The sequence below is a fragment of the Artibeus jamaicensis genome, unplaced genomic scaffold (assembly GCF_021234435.1).
Source record: "Artibeus jamaicensis isolate MK-2021 breed Jamaican fruit bat unplaced genomic scaffold, CSHL_Jam_final contig_327, whole genome shotgun sequence".
Lineage (NCBI taxonomy): Eukaryota > Metazoa > Chordata > Mammalia > Chiroptera > Phyllostomidae > Artibeus > Artibeus jamaicensis.
Genome location: NW_026521772.1, coordinates 6,609,682 through 6,628,740, shown reverse-complemented (window position 1 = coordinate 6,628,740; position 19,059 = coordinate 6,609,682). Strand labels below are relative to the sequence as shown.

Sequence of the window (19,059 nt, the reverse complement as noted above, 5' to 3'; positions counted from 1 at the left end):
CCTGGCTGTTTCCTTCCCCTCCCCCCATGTTGGATGTGTTAATATGAAGAGGATCTTGCTCCAGATGCTCCTGCAGCACCAGCTGGGCTACTCCCAGCCCAAAGCCGTCCTCCCGTCTGCCCCTGAGAGGGGTGGAAAGAATGGGGAGCTGCCTCTGAGCATCGGTTTCTCTTTACTTTTAATCTGCTGAGTTTATTTGTATGGGCCCTCCCTGTAGCTTCTTCAGCTTGGCTGCCTCTAGAATGGACGTTTTAATAAAATCTCCACGTCTGAGCAATTCTGGGGCTTGCAGAGTACAAGCTTCCCAGTCCCCCTCCCTCCATCTAGGGGGGCTCCCCTGGGGGTTTCCAGCTGTAGGGGAGGCTGGACAGACACCCGAGTCCTTCCTCATGATGGAATATGGCCTTCGGAGGGTAGCGGACAGCCCTCTGTCTCTGTTCTTCAGAGAAATTTGGAACACAGTGGGACAAAGTATCCTCTTCTGGAAGATACCTGCAGTTTGGGGAAGAGCCCAGACAGGAGCTGAGATGCCCAGGGGTTGATGGCGTGACCCAGGGGATTTCAGCCACTTTGAAAACTGGTGGCACAAACTGTGGAGTTTTGACCGGGGTGGGATTATGCAGACGGAGCACAGGGAGGGCCCCGCACTGAGTTGAGTGTCCAGCTGGAGGACAGGGATAAGCCTGAGGAAAATGCGGGCGAGAGGAAAGAGGTGGTTCAGAGCATAGCCCGCAGAGCTCAGGACAGAAGTGCAAGGCCTGGGGAGAAGGGACAGAGGCCCCTGTGCAGGGGAAGCAAGGCCAGAAAAGGAGGAAGGGACCAGAGGGGAGAACAGCAGAGCTGGAGAGGCTTTGAAGGCACTGGCAATGCCTGATCCTCAAAGTGGCTGCTTTACCCACTCAAACTGCAGCAGCAGGAGCAATCGGGTTTGGTTCAGCTGAATGGCCTGCGGAGGGACGGGTGGGAGGTCTACAGTCCCCGGTGCCTGTGGACCGGCAGCAATACAAGGCTGTGCATCTGAATGGTCCGGAGCAGAGCCCCACTTCACTGGAAGACACAGGACCCAAGTGGACACAGGAGGGGGCACCTGGGAGAGGGGAGTGCCTTCCGGTGAGGACTGTCCCTACCTGTTACAGAGGGAATTCAAGAAGATGGGACCCTTGTGAAAATCACTGCTGACTCCGTGTGGTGACAACGCTCTGGCTCTGGGAGGGACACAGCACTCACCAGGGCTGCTTCCCATGAGCTGGCCACTCCATTAACGCTGGCCACTGTGAGTCCACCCTGCAGACAGCCTGCCCGGTGCACCGTCAGGGCTGTGTGCGCCCTCGGGCCCATCCCAGGGAGACTCTTTGGCCTGCAGAGGTGGAACAAGCTGGAGCAGCCCTGGCTGCCCTCCAACCCCAAGAGTCAGTGTTTCCCCAGAGCAGCCGCAAGCTGGATTTTTCCCAGGGTGCTGCTGTTCGCACACCTGACTCGCCTCTGAACGCGTCACAGCTGCCGCGTGTGGCAGCTCCACCTGGGAGGGTGGTGGGAGGGCTCCAGAGAAGACTCGACTCCCATAGGCCAGAGGCCTTCTGGGAGTGACATCAGCTGACTATTCCTGTGTGTGCCGAGTGCTTTCTCCTCCCCCGGGCACCATACCATTTAATCCTGCATGAACCTCCACAGGTGGGAACCCTCACCAACCCCTGCTTTTCAGGTGAGGCAATAGCTCAGTGCCTTAGCTAAGGTAGCAAGTGGCCGGGAGTCAGATCCCGGGACACCAAACCATCCATGCAAAGCTTCTGATGGAGTCAGTCTTGTTTCTCAATTTCTCACTAACATCTAATGTTTCTATCTCTGTCTGACTTCCTGAATGTCTGTCTGTCTGTCTCTCTCACACACACACAGGGCGTGATATATCAATAGAAAGGAGCTTGCTGCTCCAGCCCCTAGGTTTACTTCCCACCTACAATAGCTCGTATATTGACCAGTCAGCTGATCAGACCTGTGCTGATGGTGATGGTCTGCTGGAGGCTTGGACATCAGATGTTGTATAAACAAGGACCTGAAATAGATGTCTGGGGAAAAAGCCAACAGTCTCATTTAGAATGAATGCTTCTCCCATTTTGCAGCTGGTGCCTTGATGTGGTTTTTATGCCTGGAACAGTCCAGAAAGTTTAAATCACTCATTGCCTTTGTTTTTCCACTTGATTTTCTGGTACCCCTTCTATAAGAAATTGGAACTGGAGCACAAAGGGTGTCTTTGGGATTAATCGATGGTGGGAACAAAATGGTATCTTTGGAGGAGCCTGCGATAAAGTACTCGTCTGTGGATTGCTGGCTTCAGAGACGCTGAGCAGGGCGGTCCCAGCTCCCTCTGACTGACACAGCCAAGCCCCAGTCACACGCCTCCTTCAACTCCTCCCGCATTGGTGTTTTCTACAGGAGGCCCGTCCCCCGCACCCACGTGGGCCTACAGAGTTCAGGGATCGGGGATGGACTGAAATCTTAGCGGAGGAGCGAACTCACAATGTAAACCTGATTTTCATGGCCCTGCTTCCTCGTCTGTGAGATGGACTCGTGCTCAGGATAATAGGGAGCAGTGCTCCGACCAGCAGTGCAACTCTTTTTGGAGACTTTAAAGAACCGTCCAACCAAGATGGCGTGAACGCACGTGGGAACTGCCGCATTGGGGTGGGGAGACCCCCCCCCCCCCGCATGTTCTCCAGCTCAGGGAGGCTACGGAGGCGGATCCATCTCTACAGGGTCCAGCCCGATGTGACATGCACATAGTGGGGTCTATAATCCACAGCTCTGCCCTTAACATTGGGCAACTGGTTTCGAGGCCCTGGCCTCAGCCCATCTCTGTAATATGATAAGGGGACTCCATGATTTCCAAGATGCCTCTGACTTTTAAAATGTTAGCAACTGTTAAGTGAATTGTTTCCGCAGTTTTCTGGGTAGAGATGTTGAAAAACCACACCAAATACATGGTTTTCAAACTCTGGGTTTAAAATAATTAAATTTGCCTGGATTCTATTGGATCTCGTGGGTTATGTGTAAACACTCTAAATGTCCTAGATGTGTTTTTAACAACTACATCTGTAAAGTAGCTCCTCTTTCAGTCCGAGTAGGGACCACGTGGAAGCCCGTGAGTTGGTAGTGAGTGCATGCTGAAAACTGAACACAAATTCTCTACGGCTCATTGCAGACAAGCTTAAATGACCCTGCGTGGCGTGTTCTCCTTAGAGTACTTGTCTTTCCTCAACGCTTGTTCGCTCTGTGCAGCGCCCATCTCCGGTCCTCGCTGCTGTCTCCCCCAAGCCCTTTTCCCAATGACTGGGGAGAGAGAGACAAACCCACGGCCCCGTCAGAAGACGGCAGTCCTCTGGGGCGACACAGCAATGCTCAGCTGCTACTCTCGGTGTTGCCCACAGGCCCCCACCTCCCCTGCATTTACGGGGCCACAGAGTGACCCACGGCCTGTGAATGGAAGTGACACTGCCACTTTGGCCTGAGTTTTCTCTGCCGTCGCTGTGACCCGAGGAACCTGATATGGCAGAACTGAATGCTGCCTGGACCCCTGAACTACCCTCAGAGAAAAGCCACTGAGGAGCACAGCCTGGCCGGCATTACACTATGACGTGATGGAAAGTAAAACTGTGTTAAGTCACTGAGATTCCGTGGGCCGTTGCTTCAGCCTAGCCTAATGCGTCCCTTCCAGAAGTGGAAACCAGAAGTGTTTCTTGTAAGAGGGGACTCCAGGGGAACTAGCCATGCTGAACACGGTAGAAACACTTTCTCACAGTGGAATTCTGATACAGGCTGTAACCAGTGGCATTCGGGAACCTTCTCAATACCACGGAGTCAGAGACAGCACGGAGCAATCCTGCACACCTCTGAGCGGTCCCCTGCTGTACCCCACATTTGAGAGGGCTCCCAGAGGGGAGATTTTGAGACATAATTCCTTCAGGCAAAAAGTCACCAAGTTCAGTGTTTAGACAGAGGCAAAATGATGGAACCAGTTTTCTAGAATGATCTTGAAAAAGCACCAGAGATAGAAAACCCTTTTTTTCCTCCTGCCCCATCCCATTTTATTAATTCTTAAAAGACCTAGTTGTTTCTCTCCAAAATATCACAAAGACCCAGAACATTGGTGATTTGGAGTCATTTCAGAATCCCCTGCAAAACAATTCTGGGAACATTCTGGAAATAATATGATGAGTGACAATACTGTGCCACTGGTGAGTGAAGCAAACCCCAGGAAGACCTCCTCCCACAGAGCCCTCCTTCCCATAGAGAACTCCTCCCAGAGAGACTCATGCAGCTGGTAGCAGGTGCAGACGAGGGGAAAAGCTGTCAGAAAGTAGGCAAAGCACCACCTTGGATCCTGACTTTAAGTTCAATGTCATAGAAAGTGACCACACGACTCCTAACAAGAGCACCTTGACAGCAAGGCATCGGACTACAGTGTCCTGAGGATGTCATTCTTCTCCCAAGTCTGATTTCAACACTCGTCTGTGGAGAGGGTCCCTCCCCCGACTCTGCCACTGGTTTGCCCTCTGCTCCCAAAAACTGGGCCCGAGCCGGAGTCCGAAGGGCTCATGGACACGTCGGGAACCCAGAGCCCACCTGATTAATACTCCGGATACAGTCCCTTTGGGGCCGGCAGCATGTGCCACCCAAGTCCCAACCAGTTTATTAGTGTAGCCCGAAAGTAAACAGGTGACGGAGACGCAGAAAGACAAGCATGCGAGCAGCGGAAAGCGCCCGGTGTCCACCGGGAGACACAATGGAGACATTTAAAGTGGCATTAAATAAATGAGGCTACGTTGTATCGACTTGGAATGTCCATCGTCTTTAAAAAAGGAAAATATATATATTTTTACATTGCAGTATATAAATCTAGACTCTACATGTACAGTATAAATACACAGGGTGAGCACATGGGCACAGGCGGTCGCCGTGGCTACGCTCTCAAGGAGGCCGGCAGTTCCCTGCTTCCTTTCTGACCTCCAAACCATGGAATTCGGGCCGAGGCTACATCTACTTCAGAGTCCATGACGTCCAGCACCCCGGCCACCTCTCCTCCACACACAGAAGCTCGAACGGGACAGGACTCGCCAACGGAAGAAAGTGCTTTTCGACTTGCTGTGTCCCGTGGGTCCTGGCGACACACAGACGGATCTCCGAGAGGGAATGTGAAGGCTTCCGGCTCGTTCTTTGGTCCATGGCCACAAACCCCTCCCTGGCGTTTCCCCCAGATTTCATGCAGCTCCATGTAGTTTGTAGCACATAAACCCCACGTAAACTCCGGGAGCTGTCTCACAGGATTACGGGGGAGAAAACCCTCCGTGTTACCATCTACACTTCCTATGTGGTTTCATTCTTTATTTTTGGAATAAAAACTGGTATTTTGAGAATTCTTTTTTTCTTAAAAAGGGCAACATTCTGAAAGTGCTTCTTACACATGTCAACTTCCCACATATGGCTTTTTAGTTCAAATCCCAGCACAGCTCAGATCTGGAAGGGGGAGGGTGATGCTGTCACTAGAGGGAAAAAGTCACAGAACAGCAACACTGTGATAGCAAGTGTGGGGACCTGAAAAAATGGTACTGGATCCATTTCAGGTCCCCAAGTGTGGGGGCCCGAATCCAAAAATGTTCCTGGGGGAGCAGGCCTCTCTAGAAATGCAGCCCCATTCCCCCACGTGATGCGGCGCAGTAATGCTACAAAAGTTAGTACGTAAAACAGGACGCTGCGGTCAGTGGGTAGCGTCTTCCGAGGGGCTGTTAATGGAGCAGTCCCGGCTTAGAAATCTTTCACAGGCTCAAAATGATCAAATAAGAGTCCATTGCAGTAGGACTTTCTACACCTGAGGAACAAATTGCACATAATATACAGCTGCTACAATCAGATGGCAAAAGACTCCAGACATGGAGTTTTACATGCAAAAGTCAATCGGAAGAGGCTGCGTTACCCGAGAACATGGCTATCGGCGCAGTGACGATCGTGACATGCCTGTCAAGGGTGGGGGGACAGAAACACGGTGCGGCTGCCACAGATCAGAACGGACCGTGTGGACTCCAGGAGTGTCGGGTGCTGGGCAGGGGCGTGGGCGGGGCCTCCGAGGCCCCTCCCTGCCTCCCTGGGGCCGCAGGAGGCTGGGGTGCAGGCAGAGGCCGGCAGCCTCGGGCTTATCCGAGCCCTTCCCACAGCGGCCTTTCATGGAGCCCGTGGCACTGCCCACCGCTGCAGCTGTTCCCCTCTGGTGGCACTTGACTGAGAAACTCATCCTCTCCCTTAATGGAAACAGTTTGGACTTTGTCTGCATAATACTGGCACGAAGGACTCTGTGTTCCCAGGACTGGGTCGGCTTACTCGGCAGGCAGGAAACCAGCTTCTTGGTTCCTTCTATCTCCCTGTAAGATGTGACCTCGACTTCCCGGGTCATTGTGCAAATTTGTTTTTTCCATGATCCACAATATCCAAGTCTCTCGTATATTTTATATGTACACATACCTACCAACTATGTGTAATATACATTTATAAATGTGGATAATTTTGCATTTCAGTCTCAGGTCGAGGAGATCAGTGAACCATTCATCCTTTTCAGGGCAGACTCACCTCCGACTTCCCATGAGGCCTTGCGCACTGCGAGTACTTAATCAGCGCCTGCTGGAGATGCTGAGGACCCTCTAACACTGGGCGGTGGCTGCAGTGCCCACGGCCCGTCCTCACCCCACTCTGCCGCCGTGGGCGAGCAAGGGGCCGTCGGTCCCCCTCACAGGGTGATTTTGCTGTGTCTGTTGCTCCAGCAGCCCCGCTTGGCTGTCCTGGGCAAGGTCAGGCTGGTCCGGCTCCGCAGTTTCACTTGGTCTTCCGTGGCGTTCTTTTTGCGTAAAATGAAGTCAAAGTTCACTTGGCTGTTCATGGCATAAAAGACGTTTGCCGAGTCTGGGATCACGAGCTCTAGAAAAGATGAGCGCAGAGAGGCGGTCAGCTCGTGCCGGTCAGCCCAGCGCGTCCAGTGGCGGCGGGGGGAGAGTCTGCCGAGGAACCAGGCCAGGACTAGGGCCTCCACCCTGGCCCTGGAATGCGAAAGGAACCAGATAGTGCCCAACCCCCCCGCCTCTGCCGCAAATAAAACAGGTTCCCACAATGTCTCAATCCCAACCTAAAAAAGAAAAACCAAGTGCAAATATCATCTTAGAAATTCGACCCCTGAACTAAATGTTCACCTGCAGAAAGTTTTAACTGGAAAGGAGTCCTGGGGGGAGACAGCCCGGGCGGGTTTAAACGACGTTCCCAAGACCACAGCCAGCCATGGCGCAGTGGGACCGGAACCCAGGTTTCCTTCCTCTACTCGCTATTTCCTACTCTGAAATGCAGCTTTTCTGAGACGGCGATGACCCACTGACATGCGGGGTGAAGAGTAGAAAATCGGCAGTGTTTTCCAGAACTCTGGAATGTAGAAATAGTTTTGAGGCAATCCCTAATCCTCCCAGTATTTTATTTCTTCTGAGGCCCTGCTCCACCAAGAGCCTGCGTTCTGTGTTAAACAGCATCCCTCTGAGACACTGCGATTCTGTCCACATTTGAACAACTGTCTCCAATGATTCCCAGGTCCATAGCTGGGCAAGGACTATTCCAGGGGTGGTACAAAGCTATTAAGCAAAGTTATTTTAACACAGTCTTATTTTTAAAAGAAGGTATATGCTACTGGGCACTCGGGGGCCATTGGGATCTAAACACCCACATGGGGACCAGGAAAGGTAAACTCTGTGAGTGCAGCTCCGTGGCAGCGGACAGGGAGGCCACGCGCGGGGGACCTGACAGCAGAACTGGCGGAAGTCGACCCGGGCTAACTTCAGACACTGAGCTCCGACTGCAGGCTGATGCAGTCGGGTCCTCAGTGACCATAAAGAACAGCTCCTGTAAACTGCCTCCCTCTCTCTCGCCCACATGTTCCCATTTAACCACCTAAGCACCGAGGCTGGGGAGGTCAGGCAGCCCCCACCCCAGTACCGCGCTGTCGCTAAGGAAGCCAGACCTGGCCGCACCTCCAGGTTCCTGGGTCTTCAGACCGGCCAGCCTCACCTGAGTGCTTTTGTCAGCAATGTGGTGAAACTCAGGAGACCTCATTTTAGGCTCGGAATTTTAACTGAAACAACATCAGAGTATATCTCATAACTGAGAAAGGTGTGCCCTACAAGCTAGAGCTCAGCTGAATGAATGAGAAAATTCCCAAGAAGCAGCTGACAAAGAGCTTTCTCGGATGCTCTTTATTCCTGGGACAGGTACCATTAAGTCTAGCTGCTGTCCTCTTGGGTCCTTCTGTCCTGGGAAGTGGGACTCATTCTGACTGAGTCCCTCTCTGTGACTAACAGGGTGTGGAGCAGCTTCTCTCCGCCTCTCGGCAAATACAAGCCCAATTCAGGTTGGCAAACAGGCACATCGGGGTGATTATTTGCCCAGCGTTTCCATTAAAGGCATTTCTTTGAGGAATGGGTTCTAGGAGTACGAAGCATCTCACAGGTCACCAGTTCCCTGCCTCGTGAAGTGTGACCTCCAGACCACCCCCCCGCCCCCCACGCTGATCCCAGGGTTAGCAGACTGCGCTACGTGAAGACCAATCATGAACAAAGCCGCACTGGAAGACAAACCTGCCAGCCGCTCAGGAGGAGCGAACTGCAACCATGGGAATGGCTACAGAGACTGCGGCAGCTCAGGGGCTCACCCGGCTGACACACACGTCATGGGTAGGGAAGTGCCTGGCCCCCTGCAAACACCCAGCAGAACCCCCAGGCCCCGCCCCCAACTCCAACTCAGGGAGAGACCTCAGACTGGGTGAGAAGTTTACAACAAGTGGGCGGCAGGCATTCTCTGCAAAGCGGAGATGTAAGAAGGGTTATTGGGGCAGGAGGCAGCCTGAGACGCTTAATTCTGCAAATGAGCCGATGGTGTGGCCCGCACACGGCTCTGCCTTTGCACAGTTAAACCCCCCACTTGGCTCCATTTAAAAGAAGACACTGCACCCATTTTCTGTCCTTTAAAGCCGGGCGACCTGCTGTGGGGAGGCGAGAAGGCGCGTGCCCACCTTTGTCCTCCGAGATGACCTGCACCAGCTCGTACTCCTCGGCTGGGTCGGAGTCCAGGTTGTGCTTCTGCATCGCCCTCTGGATCACGGCGGGGGTTTTGTCCTGGCTCGTCAACTGCAAGGGCAGGGAAGAGCGGGCACAGTGCTCAGCTGCACCTGTCCCCAGAGAGCTCTCCTGGCCCTCTTGTCCTCGCCACCCTGTGCCTCCCAGGAGAAATGGCCTCAGCAGTCACAGGATGGTGGGTCACGCACTGTCAGCCACCTACTCTCCCAGAGTCACAGTGTCTTCCCCATTAAACTACCGAGAAGGCATGCCCGGCCTGTCTCCCTCGCACTGGCTGAGGTTCCAAGGAAAGACGTGCTCTGAAAAATGGACAGCATTTTCAGTCTGGGGCCAAAGTTACCCTTACCTGTTGGGCTGCGGCCATGGCACTGGCTTCAACCAGAAATGACCAGTTCTGCATGCTGACCATTTCAAAAAAACACAGTGACCCTATGGCCCAGCAATCCTTTACCCAGGTACGGCCAAGAGAAATGAAAACATGTCTGCAAGAGGACTCTCGCACAAATGCTCCTAGCAGGTTTATTCATGATAGCTGAAGACTGGAACCAACCTGAATCTCCATCCACAGGAGAACAGGGAATAGATAAAGGAATCATGGTATGTTCCCAACATAACACTGATCCACAGATTAAAGTAAATGAAAGCACTAATACATGCAATATTGGGGATGAATCTGTAAAACACGAGATTCAACATGAATGTGAGCCAAAGAAGCCACACACACAAGAATACATGCTGCAGGGGTCAACTCCTTTCAAAACAGGCCACACTAACCTGTGGAGGTAGGAAACTGACTTTAATTAGCCTTAACCTTGACCAAGTTAAGAGGGATTGGATGGATGGGAAGGACAAAAGGAGGTTCTTTATCAGGACTCGGGGTGACGGCCACACATATAAACACAGACACAGACAGAGACAAGATGAGGCAGAAGTCAAGTTACTAAAATCCAAAGACCTAAACACAAGGTCTCTGTGCGTAGTTGTTTGTGAATGATGCGTCAACAAAAATCAGCTTCTGAATGTTTAAAAATATAAATCTAACATTTGTCAAAAAGTGTGTTGCCCCTCGCCACCAATCCCGACTTTCTCCCCTTCATCCCTGCCCAACAGCCACCAACTGGCCGGGCGCTCGGGACAGAGGGCTCACATGTACACCATCCCTTCGGCGATTTCTTTAAATATGAAAGAAAGAAAATGAAAACACAAATTATTCTTACTTAAAAATGAAAACTGTTCTCTGCAGGCAGTAAAAGGAGAGACAACCACAAAAAACAAACAGAAAACAAAGCAGCTGAAGTCGCCCAGAGAACGGCGTCACTGGGACCTGGGGACAGCGCGGTCCAGCTGTGTCCCTCCGGTTGGGGGCAGCAGCTGATATTTGCAATTCGATAAACAACGTGCATCCCAACGGGTCCTTGCAGGCGGAAAAAACCCTGCACATCTGTCCACTACTAAAACATCTGGCATATCCATTTGCGAGGGAGAAATAAGGGCACACAACATTTTAAAGGAGGGAATACGTTGTTTGCTGGTTTACAGAAAATAGTCCCACAGCTGAATCCAAGTGGACAAGGAGCGTGAAGCCAAAGGAGAAAGGACACCACTTGGGGGGTGTGTGCATGGGGCTCAGATGGTTAGTGAAACCCACTCGAGGAGAAAGCCAGGCCACCCTTATCTTCTCACCTCCACTTTCCCCAGCTGTGTCAAAGACACGGACGGAGACTGAGGGTCACAGTCCGCACTCACAGCTCCAGCGACCCTGCGGCTGCCGGTTGGTGCACTGAACTGGCCCCGTCAGCAGACTGGTATAATGTGAGCCTCGTTTGTGATTTTAAATCACAAATATCTAGTAGCCACATTTCTCAAGTGTTGTACAGAATTTAATTTTAACAACATATTATTTAATCCAAAATGTTATTTCAGCATATAATGGAGATGAAAATTACTGATTAGATACTGCATGTCCTTTTTTGGCACTAAGCCTTCAAAATCTGGTGTATGTTTCACACTTACAGACATCCTGACTCAGACTGTCCCCATGTCACATGCGTGGCCACCGTGTGTGGCGGATCCACTGAGTAGAGCAGTGTCGAATGACACTCGGGTGTCGCCTTCACGCACCTCAAGTAGGAAATGAAACAACTCCCTGCCCCCTGCCCCGAGGTGGGTTTTCTAACACCCCAGGCTGGTTTGGCCTGTGTTTGAATGAACAGACCCCCACAGGATGTAATCTCTGGTGCCTTGTTTCTTTGGCTCAGCATGATGTTTCAGAGATTCGCCCACGCCGACTGTTGCACATATCAGTTCTTAGTTCCCTTTAGCTCAGAGTCACCCTAGAGTCACACAGTGGAACTTCCTCCTCTGGCAGGCACGTGTCAGAGGATCCACCTGAACAAACCAGGCTGAAAACACAGAAACAACCCGATGACCGTGGCCTTGACTGGCCCCTCTCCTTTCCGTCTCAGCCTACACTCATCCCCCCCATGAGCGGATCCACCCAATGGGGCTGGATGGCTCCCCGTATCCGACTCCGGTACCAGCCTGTATTTCTGACCATCTACCACACGAGCCATGTGGATATCCTACTGGTTCATCCAATTTCAATGCCCCCACACCTCCTCCTCCAGCAGGAGGTACCTATCTCTCTTGGCAGGACCAGCATCGCCAAACTGCCCAGACAGCCCTGAGTCCCCACTTTCCTCGTCCCGGACAACAGTAATCAAACGCTGATAACCGGATGAATGGATTCTAGTTACACCTGATAAAAATCTCCCTTAAACCCATATTGTCTTCAGTAGCATAACCACCAGCCTAACCCTTACCATCTCCTACACGGAATGTGACAGCAGCTTACTAACTTGCTTCCTCGTCTCCAGCCCAGCTCCTATATCCAGCCCCGAGACATCACAATTCTCAGTACTTTTCTAATGAACAAATCCGATTGTATCTTAAAAGCCTTTGATAAGACCCTATGGCCAGTGGGCCTAACACAAACTCCTTCATGTGGGCCTTAGGCCCTTTATTGTCTGGTCTGATCTCCACTAGAGTATTTAAAACATTTTGAATAATGCTTTATAATCTCTCTTTTGATAAGTGCCTCAAAGACAGAAATGTCATATTCACCTGCCTATCCCCAAACCCTCATCCAAAGACTAGTACACAACCAAGTTCAAGAAATATTAGTTGGTTCGATGCATGCTTTAGTAAAGCTTTTCTTTAGAAAGTTAAAAGATAGCCGCCTCCATGTCACTGTGTCGTATCCCGAGCTGAGCTGGGAAGCACTCTGAGTGGAAGAAGGCAAGTGACGGAGATGAGCCACGGGTCACTGTGGGACTGCACCGCCAGGCAGAACGTGCTGTTCAGTATGTGATGTGCCCTGTAAGCTAGAGAGTCTCTCCCTGTGGTAAACACACCAGACCTCACAGGGTGTGCACACTAGACAGGCTCTGTCCTCCAAAAGACTGCCCTTGTCCAAACCTTCTGGGGCTGTGCCCCAAGACGCAGTTTTTACGAGAAGCTCAAAAAGTCCAGTCTCATTTGTTTGTCAACATACCATATTTTGCCACGTATAACGTGCTCTCGTGTATAATGCGCACCCACATTTTTGGCCCAAACTTTCAAGAAAAAGAATCTTTTGTTTTAACTCAATTTTTGATTTATAATTAGAAGCAAAACCAATGATCATATTCCAGGGTACAGTTTTGCATATGGACATCATTATTGCTTTCTAGAGTTACTGTTAACATATAAGCATAAATAAAAGAATTAAAAACACTTATATAAATATCGAATTAGTACTACTCCTATATAATATGCATCCTTATTTTTCCCTCAAAAACTTGGGCAAAAAACTGTGCATTATACACGGCAAAATACAGTAGTTCTTTGTGGACTCAAACTGTATTTCCAGCCTGATTATCCAATATACTGAGTTGGATTCCAAATGACTTAAAAAAAAATTCGCCGCCAGCGACACTGCTAAGACTGCGTGGCCACTTGTTTACTAACCCAGACGGGGATCTCCACAGGGAGGACCCCCAAGCTGGGGTGCAGCAGGGGCACCCCCCCTGGAACCCGTGGTACGGCCGCCCAAACGGACAGTTTTGAAGAGGGTAACACTGACCTGGAGGGTAAACGTTAGCACAGTTTGAGAGGAAAGAGTGTGTCCTATATGCACTGCTGGTGAGCAGGCATTTACACTTGTGCATCACTGGTACGTGCCCAGGGACACCTGGAGACGCCTGGGCCGGCACCTGCTCTTTGGTGTGAGTGCGTGTGCACGGGCCGGCAGGGGTGCGCCCCAGTCCGTCTGAGCGCCTCACCATGATGCTCTTGTACATGTTGCCGTTGTTGTCCTCCACGCTGATGCGGATTATGCAGGAGTCCTCGAGCTGCTGGTTGTACACAGGGGGCGGCGCTGTCGAGGTGATGGAAGTCACGGAGACGGAGCGCTTGTGGACCTTGGGGTTGTTGTTGCAGGGCGGAGGGGAGGACAGGGGGTTGGCGAAGGACGACACCCCTGAGGAGCTGGTGTCCATGGAATGGATAGAGGAGCAGGATGAGGACGACTCGGAGAGCTGCAGGAGGAGCACAAACCAGAGGGGCAGGGACTGTTAGAACCTGGCCGACAGCGTGCGTCCCAATTCTCAAGGCAGAGCTGCCGAGACTGACTCATTTCAGTGACTTCCTCCAAGCAGCCCACCACTCAGAAGCATCTCGTCTCTCCGGTAGGCACCCCCAGGGCAGATGCCAACCAGAGACTCAGTACTTGACCCAATCACCCTGCATCTGTGTGAGGGACGGGGATCTCTCAGGTCCTGTTATTAGCTGCTCTGAGGCAAGTGAACCAGCAGATGGCAGCAGATACCAGAAACTAGAGACAACATGGGTTCCCAAAGGAAGCCTTACCAAAGTTTATCCCATCCTGCTTGCCCTGGGTGGGAATGGTGCCTGAGATCCCACAGGCGGCACTTCTATCCTGACCCCACTTCCCAATCAGACTTTGTAACAGGCGAGAAATGTTGGTATTTTTAGAACATTCTAAGGCAGGCCACAATAGACAGCCCCAAGTGAAATATTGGTCCTGAAAAAGCCCCGGGAGGCCGGGGGCCCACTCCCTGTCCACTGCTGAGGGTCCCAGGCCAGAAAGAAGACAGTCGGCAGTGCCACTTGGACGTGTCCCCAGTTCCCTGGGTCCTGTGGCCAGGCGCACAGAGCAAGGGCCTGGCTGGCAGCTGCCGGTAACGTAGTGAATGAACTTGAAGGGACACTGCATCCCATTGCCTCGGTGATAGTTACCACTCTGGGGGTGTGATGAGCTCTCATCTGGCTTGAGAACCGAACACAGAGCCCTCATCGCAAAGATGAGGGAAGTAAGGGAACAGAGTCTCGCCCAAGGGAACACAGCCTGCGAGTGGCCCTACCACTTTCCACATCTGCTTCTGGAACCAAGTACGCGTTTTCCGGTTGTTCATCACACCAAGGACAATTAAAGACTGAGGTGCTGCACCAATGTGCTTTCTGATCAACGACGTCGTTTTCTACGAGCAACACCGATAATCAAAGACGCAGGACGCTCCCCTCAGTCAGTGGCGTTCCAAAGTCATAACACTGAATTGTTCTGAGCATCAGCTGGTGTTGCAGAAAATGACAAATAATTTCTCCAGAGTTAAGCCAAATATACCACTTAATCCTATCAAATAATCTGCAAGTCGTTTAAAAAATAAGTAACATTCATTTTCTTCGCACCAGCTCCCTTTTCCATGGAAATGGAGCACAGAAATGTAGCTTTCTGAGCGCCTGGCTTCCATGGACAATGGAGTCTACTCCACTGTATTTCCTACGAACGTCTTCCTGCGGCTCAGCCACTCAGTGAATTCTACTGCGTGACTAGTCTACCTGGAGCCCAGCCAGCTGATGCACCAGCTCTGAGGCGCCGGGGTCAATAGCTGGGGCCCTGCCATACAGGGTTCAGTTACATTTCCCCCTCACGTTCCCAAGGGCACCCACTAGTGTCTGGGCGCCGGGGCTGACTGGCTGATAGTGGGTGGCTGGCAGCCGACCGGCTGACGGTCACCACGACGGTCGCCCTGCCTGCCAGCGCACCGTGATGGGCACCCACCACCAGGGGCTCCATGTCCCAATTACGTCAAGTAGTTCGATTCACATTTTGACAGATTCAGTGCTGCAGGTCAAGGTCACGGAGAATGACCACACTCCTGGCTTAGGGAAACCTCTGAGAAAATGGCTGTAGGCGTTTGCTGAGGTTTTCCCTAAATTAGGAAAATGTTCCCTGGGTTTCAAAACAGAAAGGTGAGAGATGCAGCGGGAGCGGCCTGGCTCCTGTCAGTCTGAGGGCCCGGGGCAGGTGGCCTTCCTGCCCTGGCTGCTGTGCGACGAGGCCCCCTGAGGACCACCCCCCCCCTCGATTGCTGCTGTGGTTGTAACAGGACGTGGCACAGCGCAGACCCCTTGCAAAATGGACATAAACAACACAAAGGGATTGTCACCAACACACTGCCTCTCTGACCTGAGCACAACCAAAGGGCCAGAAGTCACGCACACAGCACGTTTGGTGGCCAAAACCTCCCCAAATGGTGCAAATTTTAGTCACGTCCAAGTTGATGTCTTTGATCCTAGCTCGGTGACTAACAACCGAAGCAGACATGCATGGAAGACTAGGCGGGGTCTTCTGCCTCCTTTTCACTGACCTCTGCAGTGTGGAAAATGGAGACTCTCCGTGGGCATTCTTTCATTACTTCTCATCACTGTCCTTTTGGGGGGCGTGGTAGCTTGTGTCACTGTCACCAACTCCTTTCCCCTCTGCGTCCGTGCCCTTGCCCTTTGACTCCCCAGTTCCTCCCACGGCCAGGGGGGTACAGTTCCCTGCCTCCTCTAGTCAGCCACCTTTATTTGTGGGGATTTGGCCACATGGTTTGCTTTGGCCGATAAAATACTGGAGGTAACGACCCAGGTGAAGGCTTCCTGTGTGCTCATAGGGCTGGAACCGCCCTCTGTTCACCTGGGGAGCCCTCACCCCCAGTAAGAATAGAAGGCAGACAGGGCAGGCCCAGCCCGACCGGAAGGAACCAGCCTGCTGCACGGCACGGTTGCGGTGAAAGCCTGACAGAGACGAGCTGAGACGCCGGAAGCACACACGTCTCCGCTCTTAACTTTTCTGCTCCTTTGAAGAAAATGCTACATCTCCTGGACAAAGTGTGGCTCATGTTACAGGCTACACCCCACCCCCCGCCCCCGCCTCTGCATGTGGGTGCGAAGCGACCCTGCAGAAGCTGGAGCAGCAAATGGACCCACATGCCCCTTGCTTTCAGACCTGAATCTCTGAGGAACGAGTCCCCAGGCAGAACCGCTCCTGACACCTCCTGTCCCCGTGTCTGAGTTAGGAATTAGGGGAGGGACCGAGTACCTTTTTCTGAGGCTCATCGGGCGTGTCCATGGGCGTGATGGAGCTCTCCTCGGCCTCCGAGTGGTTGGACTCGCAGGATGACACGCTGACGGAGTCCATGCTTTCGCCAGAGCTCCCGCTGGCGGTGGACTTGGGCTGCTCCTTGGTGGGAGTGCTACTGGTGATAATGTCCGACCCCAGAAACAGCCTGCAGAGAGCACAAGGCCGGGTCAGGCACAGATAACGCCCCTTGTTTATGACAAAATCATAAGCATGTCATTGTGTAACACAATACCACACTCACGCACCCCATATGACATTTTAAGTGACATGTTCAAATTAAAACTACGAATTATCACACCCCTATTATTACCCGACCAACCACACTCTGGCAGGCCTTACTTCTGCCGGGCCCGGCATTTTTGTGTTAATTAAGTCCTTGATGTTTTCTCAATCCTGCGTGCCCTGTCATTGTTAGTTTAGGAGAACATTTGCCACAAAGTTTCTAACAGATCACAGTAAACATCTTGTCCCAATAGATCATTTCCAACCTCAAAGAACACCCAGGGTGCTTAGCAGAATAAAGGGCTGTATTGATCTGAAGTCTTTCTAGGTCAAGGTTCTCCATTTTTTAGCAGTCTGTGGGCCACTCGGGCAGGATCAGAAAATGGACTCGTCATGGAATGAACGCCATGAGGCTGCGGACGACTGGCCCTGAGCTGGACGAGAAAGCGAGGAGGGAGGCAGGCCCTGCTCCCCACAATCTGGTGAACTGCAGTAACCGCAGTCTCCTCGCAATCAACAACTGGATGAGAAACATTAAAACATCTTTTTAAACTTGGGCAAGATAGTCAGGAAAACCCCCACGGGCCAGAAAGGAAAGGAAAGCTGAAAACCAGAAGCACGTGGGCCAATTCTGCAGCGGGTCTGGATGCGGAGTGGGAGGTGCCAATCTTGGCAAACTGGAGACATGGATTTTGACACACACACTGGCCCGAGATGAGGGCTGCTTCTGCACGAGGAAGGGAGCTGAACTGAGACCCCTTACGTATTCGGAGCCAGGACCCTCAAAGGGCTGTACCCTCAGTAAAAAGATGGGCTAGAAAAGCAGCTTCCTGTTGGCACAGGAGACAGTAGGGCAGCTTCTCTGTCCTTGGTGAGCCTGGGGGAAGAAAGTGTCTCTCTGGAAATCATGTGTGCACTCAGCCAGCACCTCACTCAGATCTGCCACCCACACGGTCGAGGAACTCCAGGCCAGCGATACTTCTGAGTAAACTAGTTTTTTTTTTAAAAATCCTTTCTGCAAAAATAAACCTTCAACTCAGGCTACAGAGAATTCCCTGATAAAAATGAGCTCACAATACAAAATTGTAAAATACACACCAGAAAATAATCCTACCCAAAGAGAGAGTCAACACGCATAACACACAGCAGGTTTAGACTCCTGAGAACTTCAGATACAAGAACTGTCAAAAAAAAAAAAACCCCTAATACTTTATTCATTCATCTGACAAATATCTGAGTGTCTATAATGGACCACTCTATAAGTATATTTAAAAAATATTAAAGATATAAGAAAAGAAATTGCAAACAGGTTTTAAAAGCAAGATACTCTGGCAAATGTAACTTGAAAATTTTTTCACTTCTAGAGTAAAAAACGTAGTGATTTAAATTAAAGACTCAGTGCAAGGGTTAAGTAAGTGTTGAAGAGGAAAATGTGCGTGAGATGATAGATCTGAAGAAAGTCCTCAGAAATAAGCATCCAAATACGAGACACGGAAAATCGCACAGGTTAACAGACACAGAGAACAGAGTGAGAAATGCCCGCATGTGCAGGGAGAGTCTGGCAGGAGCCGGTTCAGAGAACGGAAGAGGGACCGAATCCAAACAGACAGTAGTTGCGAAGGTTCCAGAACTACCAAACCGTGTGAATCCCCAGATCCAGAAACCACATCTAAAATGAGGTAAGTAAGACTGAACCCCCACTTACACTGCATAATAACACATAAAAGAGAGAAGAAATTCTTAAAAGCAATTGGGTGGGGCAATAATACAAAGGGACAGTAATTAAACAGTTATCAGACATCTTAAAAGCAACCACAGAAGTCAGAAAACATGGAACGATGTCATCACAGTGCCAAGTAAAAAAAAAAAACCAGCCATTCTCGAATTCTATACCCATCTGACATAATTCCAAGAGGGAGGGCGGAATATTGCCCCAGACAAAAGCCGACAGGGTTCCCTGTGAACAGACAACCTGGAAAGAAGTAGTGAAAGGAGGGGAGGAATAAGAAGCAGGAAGGAATGGCATGTCCCCGAACAAGCACTGACTGTGTAAAACACTAACAGAAACACTAAGGATGACCTTGATTTTTATTTGGTATTTTAGGAATCGTAAGCTCAAATTCCAAGACCTGGAGCATGCTTTTTCTGCCTCCTCCCCACCCCTCCTGCCTCCTTTTCCAGGTCACCCCCTTCCTGGGACGTCCAAGTACGACTGGGGCT

At 51.3% G+C, this 19,059-nt stretch overlaps 1 protein-coding gene across 4 annotated transcripts in view; it reads right to left on the bottom strand.

Annotated features, from left to right (window-relative positions):
* Positions 1-4,074: 4,074 nt before the first annotated feature.
* Positions 4,075-19,059, bottom strand: part of RGL1 (ral guanine nucleotide dissociation stimulator like 1) — a 218,595-nt gene continuing 203,610 nt past the window's right edge. For 3 of the 4 annotated variants that reach the window (XM_037145679.2, XM_037145680.2, XM_037145683.2), the window contains 4 exons: positions 16,576-16,762; positions 13,472-13,726; positions 9,086-9,200; positions 4,075-6,957 (listed from right to left, as the gene is read on the bottom strand). In XM_037145679.2, the coding sequence (XP_037001574.2) occupies positions 6,770-6,957; positions 9,086-9,200; positions 13,472-13,726; positions 16,576-16,762 (745 nt within the window). In that variant the 3' untranslated portion in view covers positions 4,075-6,769. The remainder of the gene's footprint in view (positions 6,958-9,085; positions 9,201-13,471; positions 13,727-16,575; positions 16,763-19,059) is intronic. The other variant, XM_037145682.2, reaches the window with a different exon arrangement.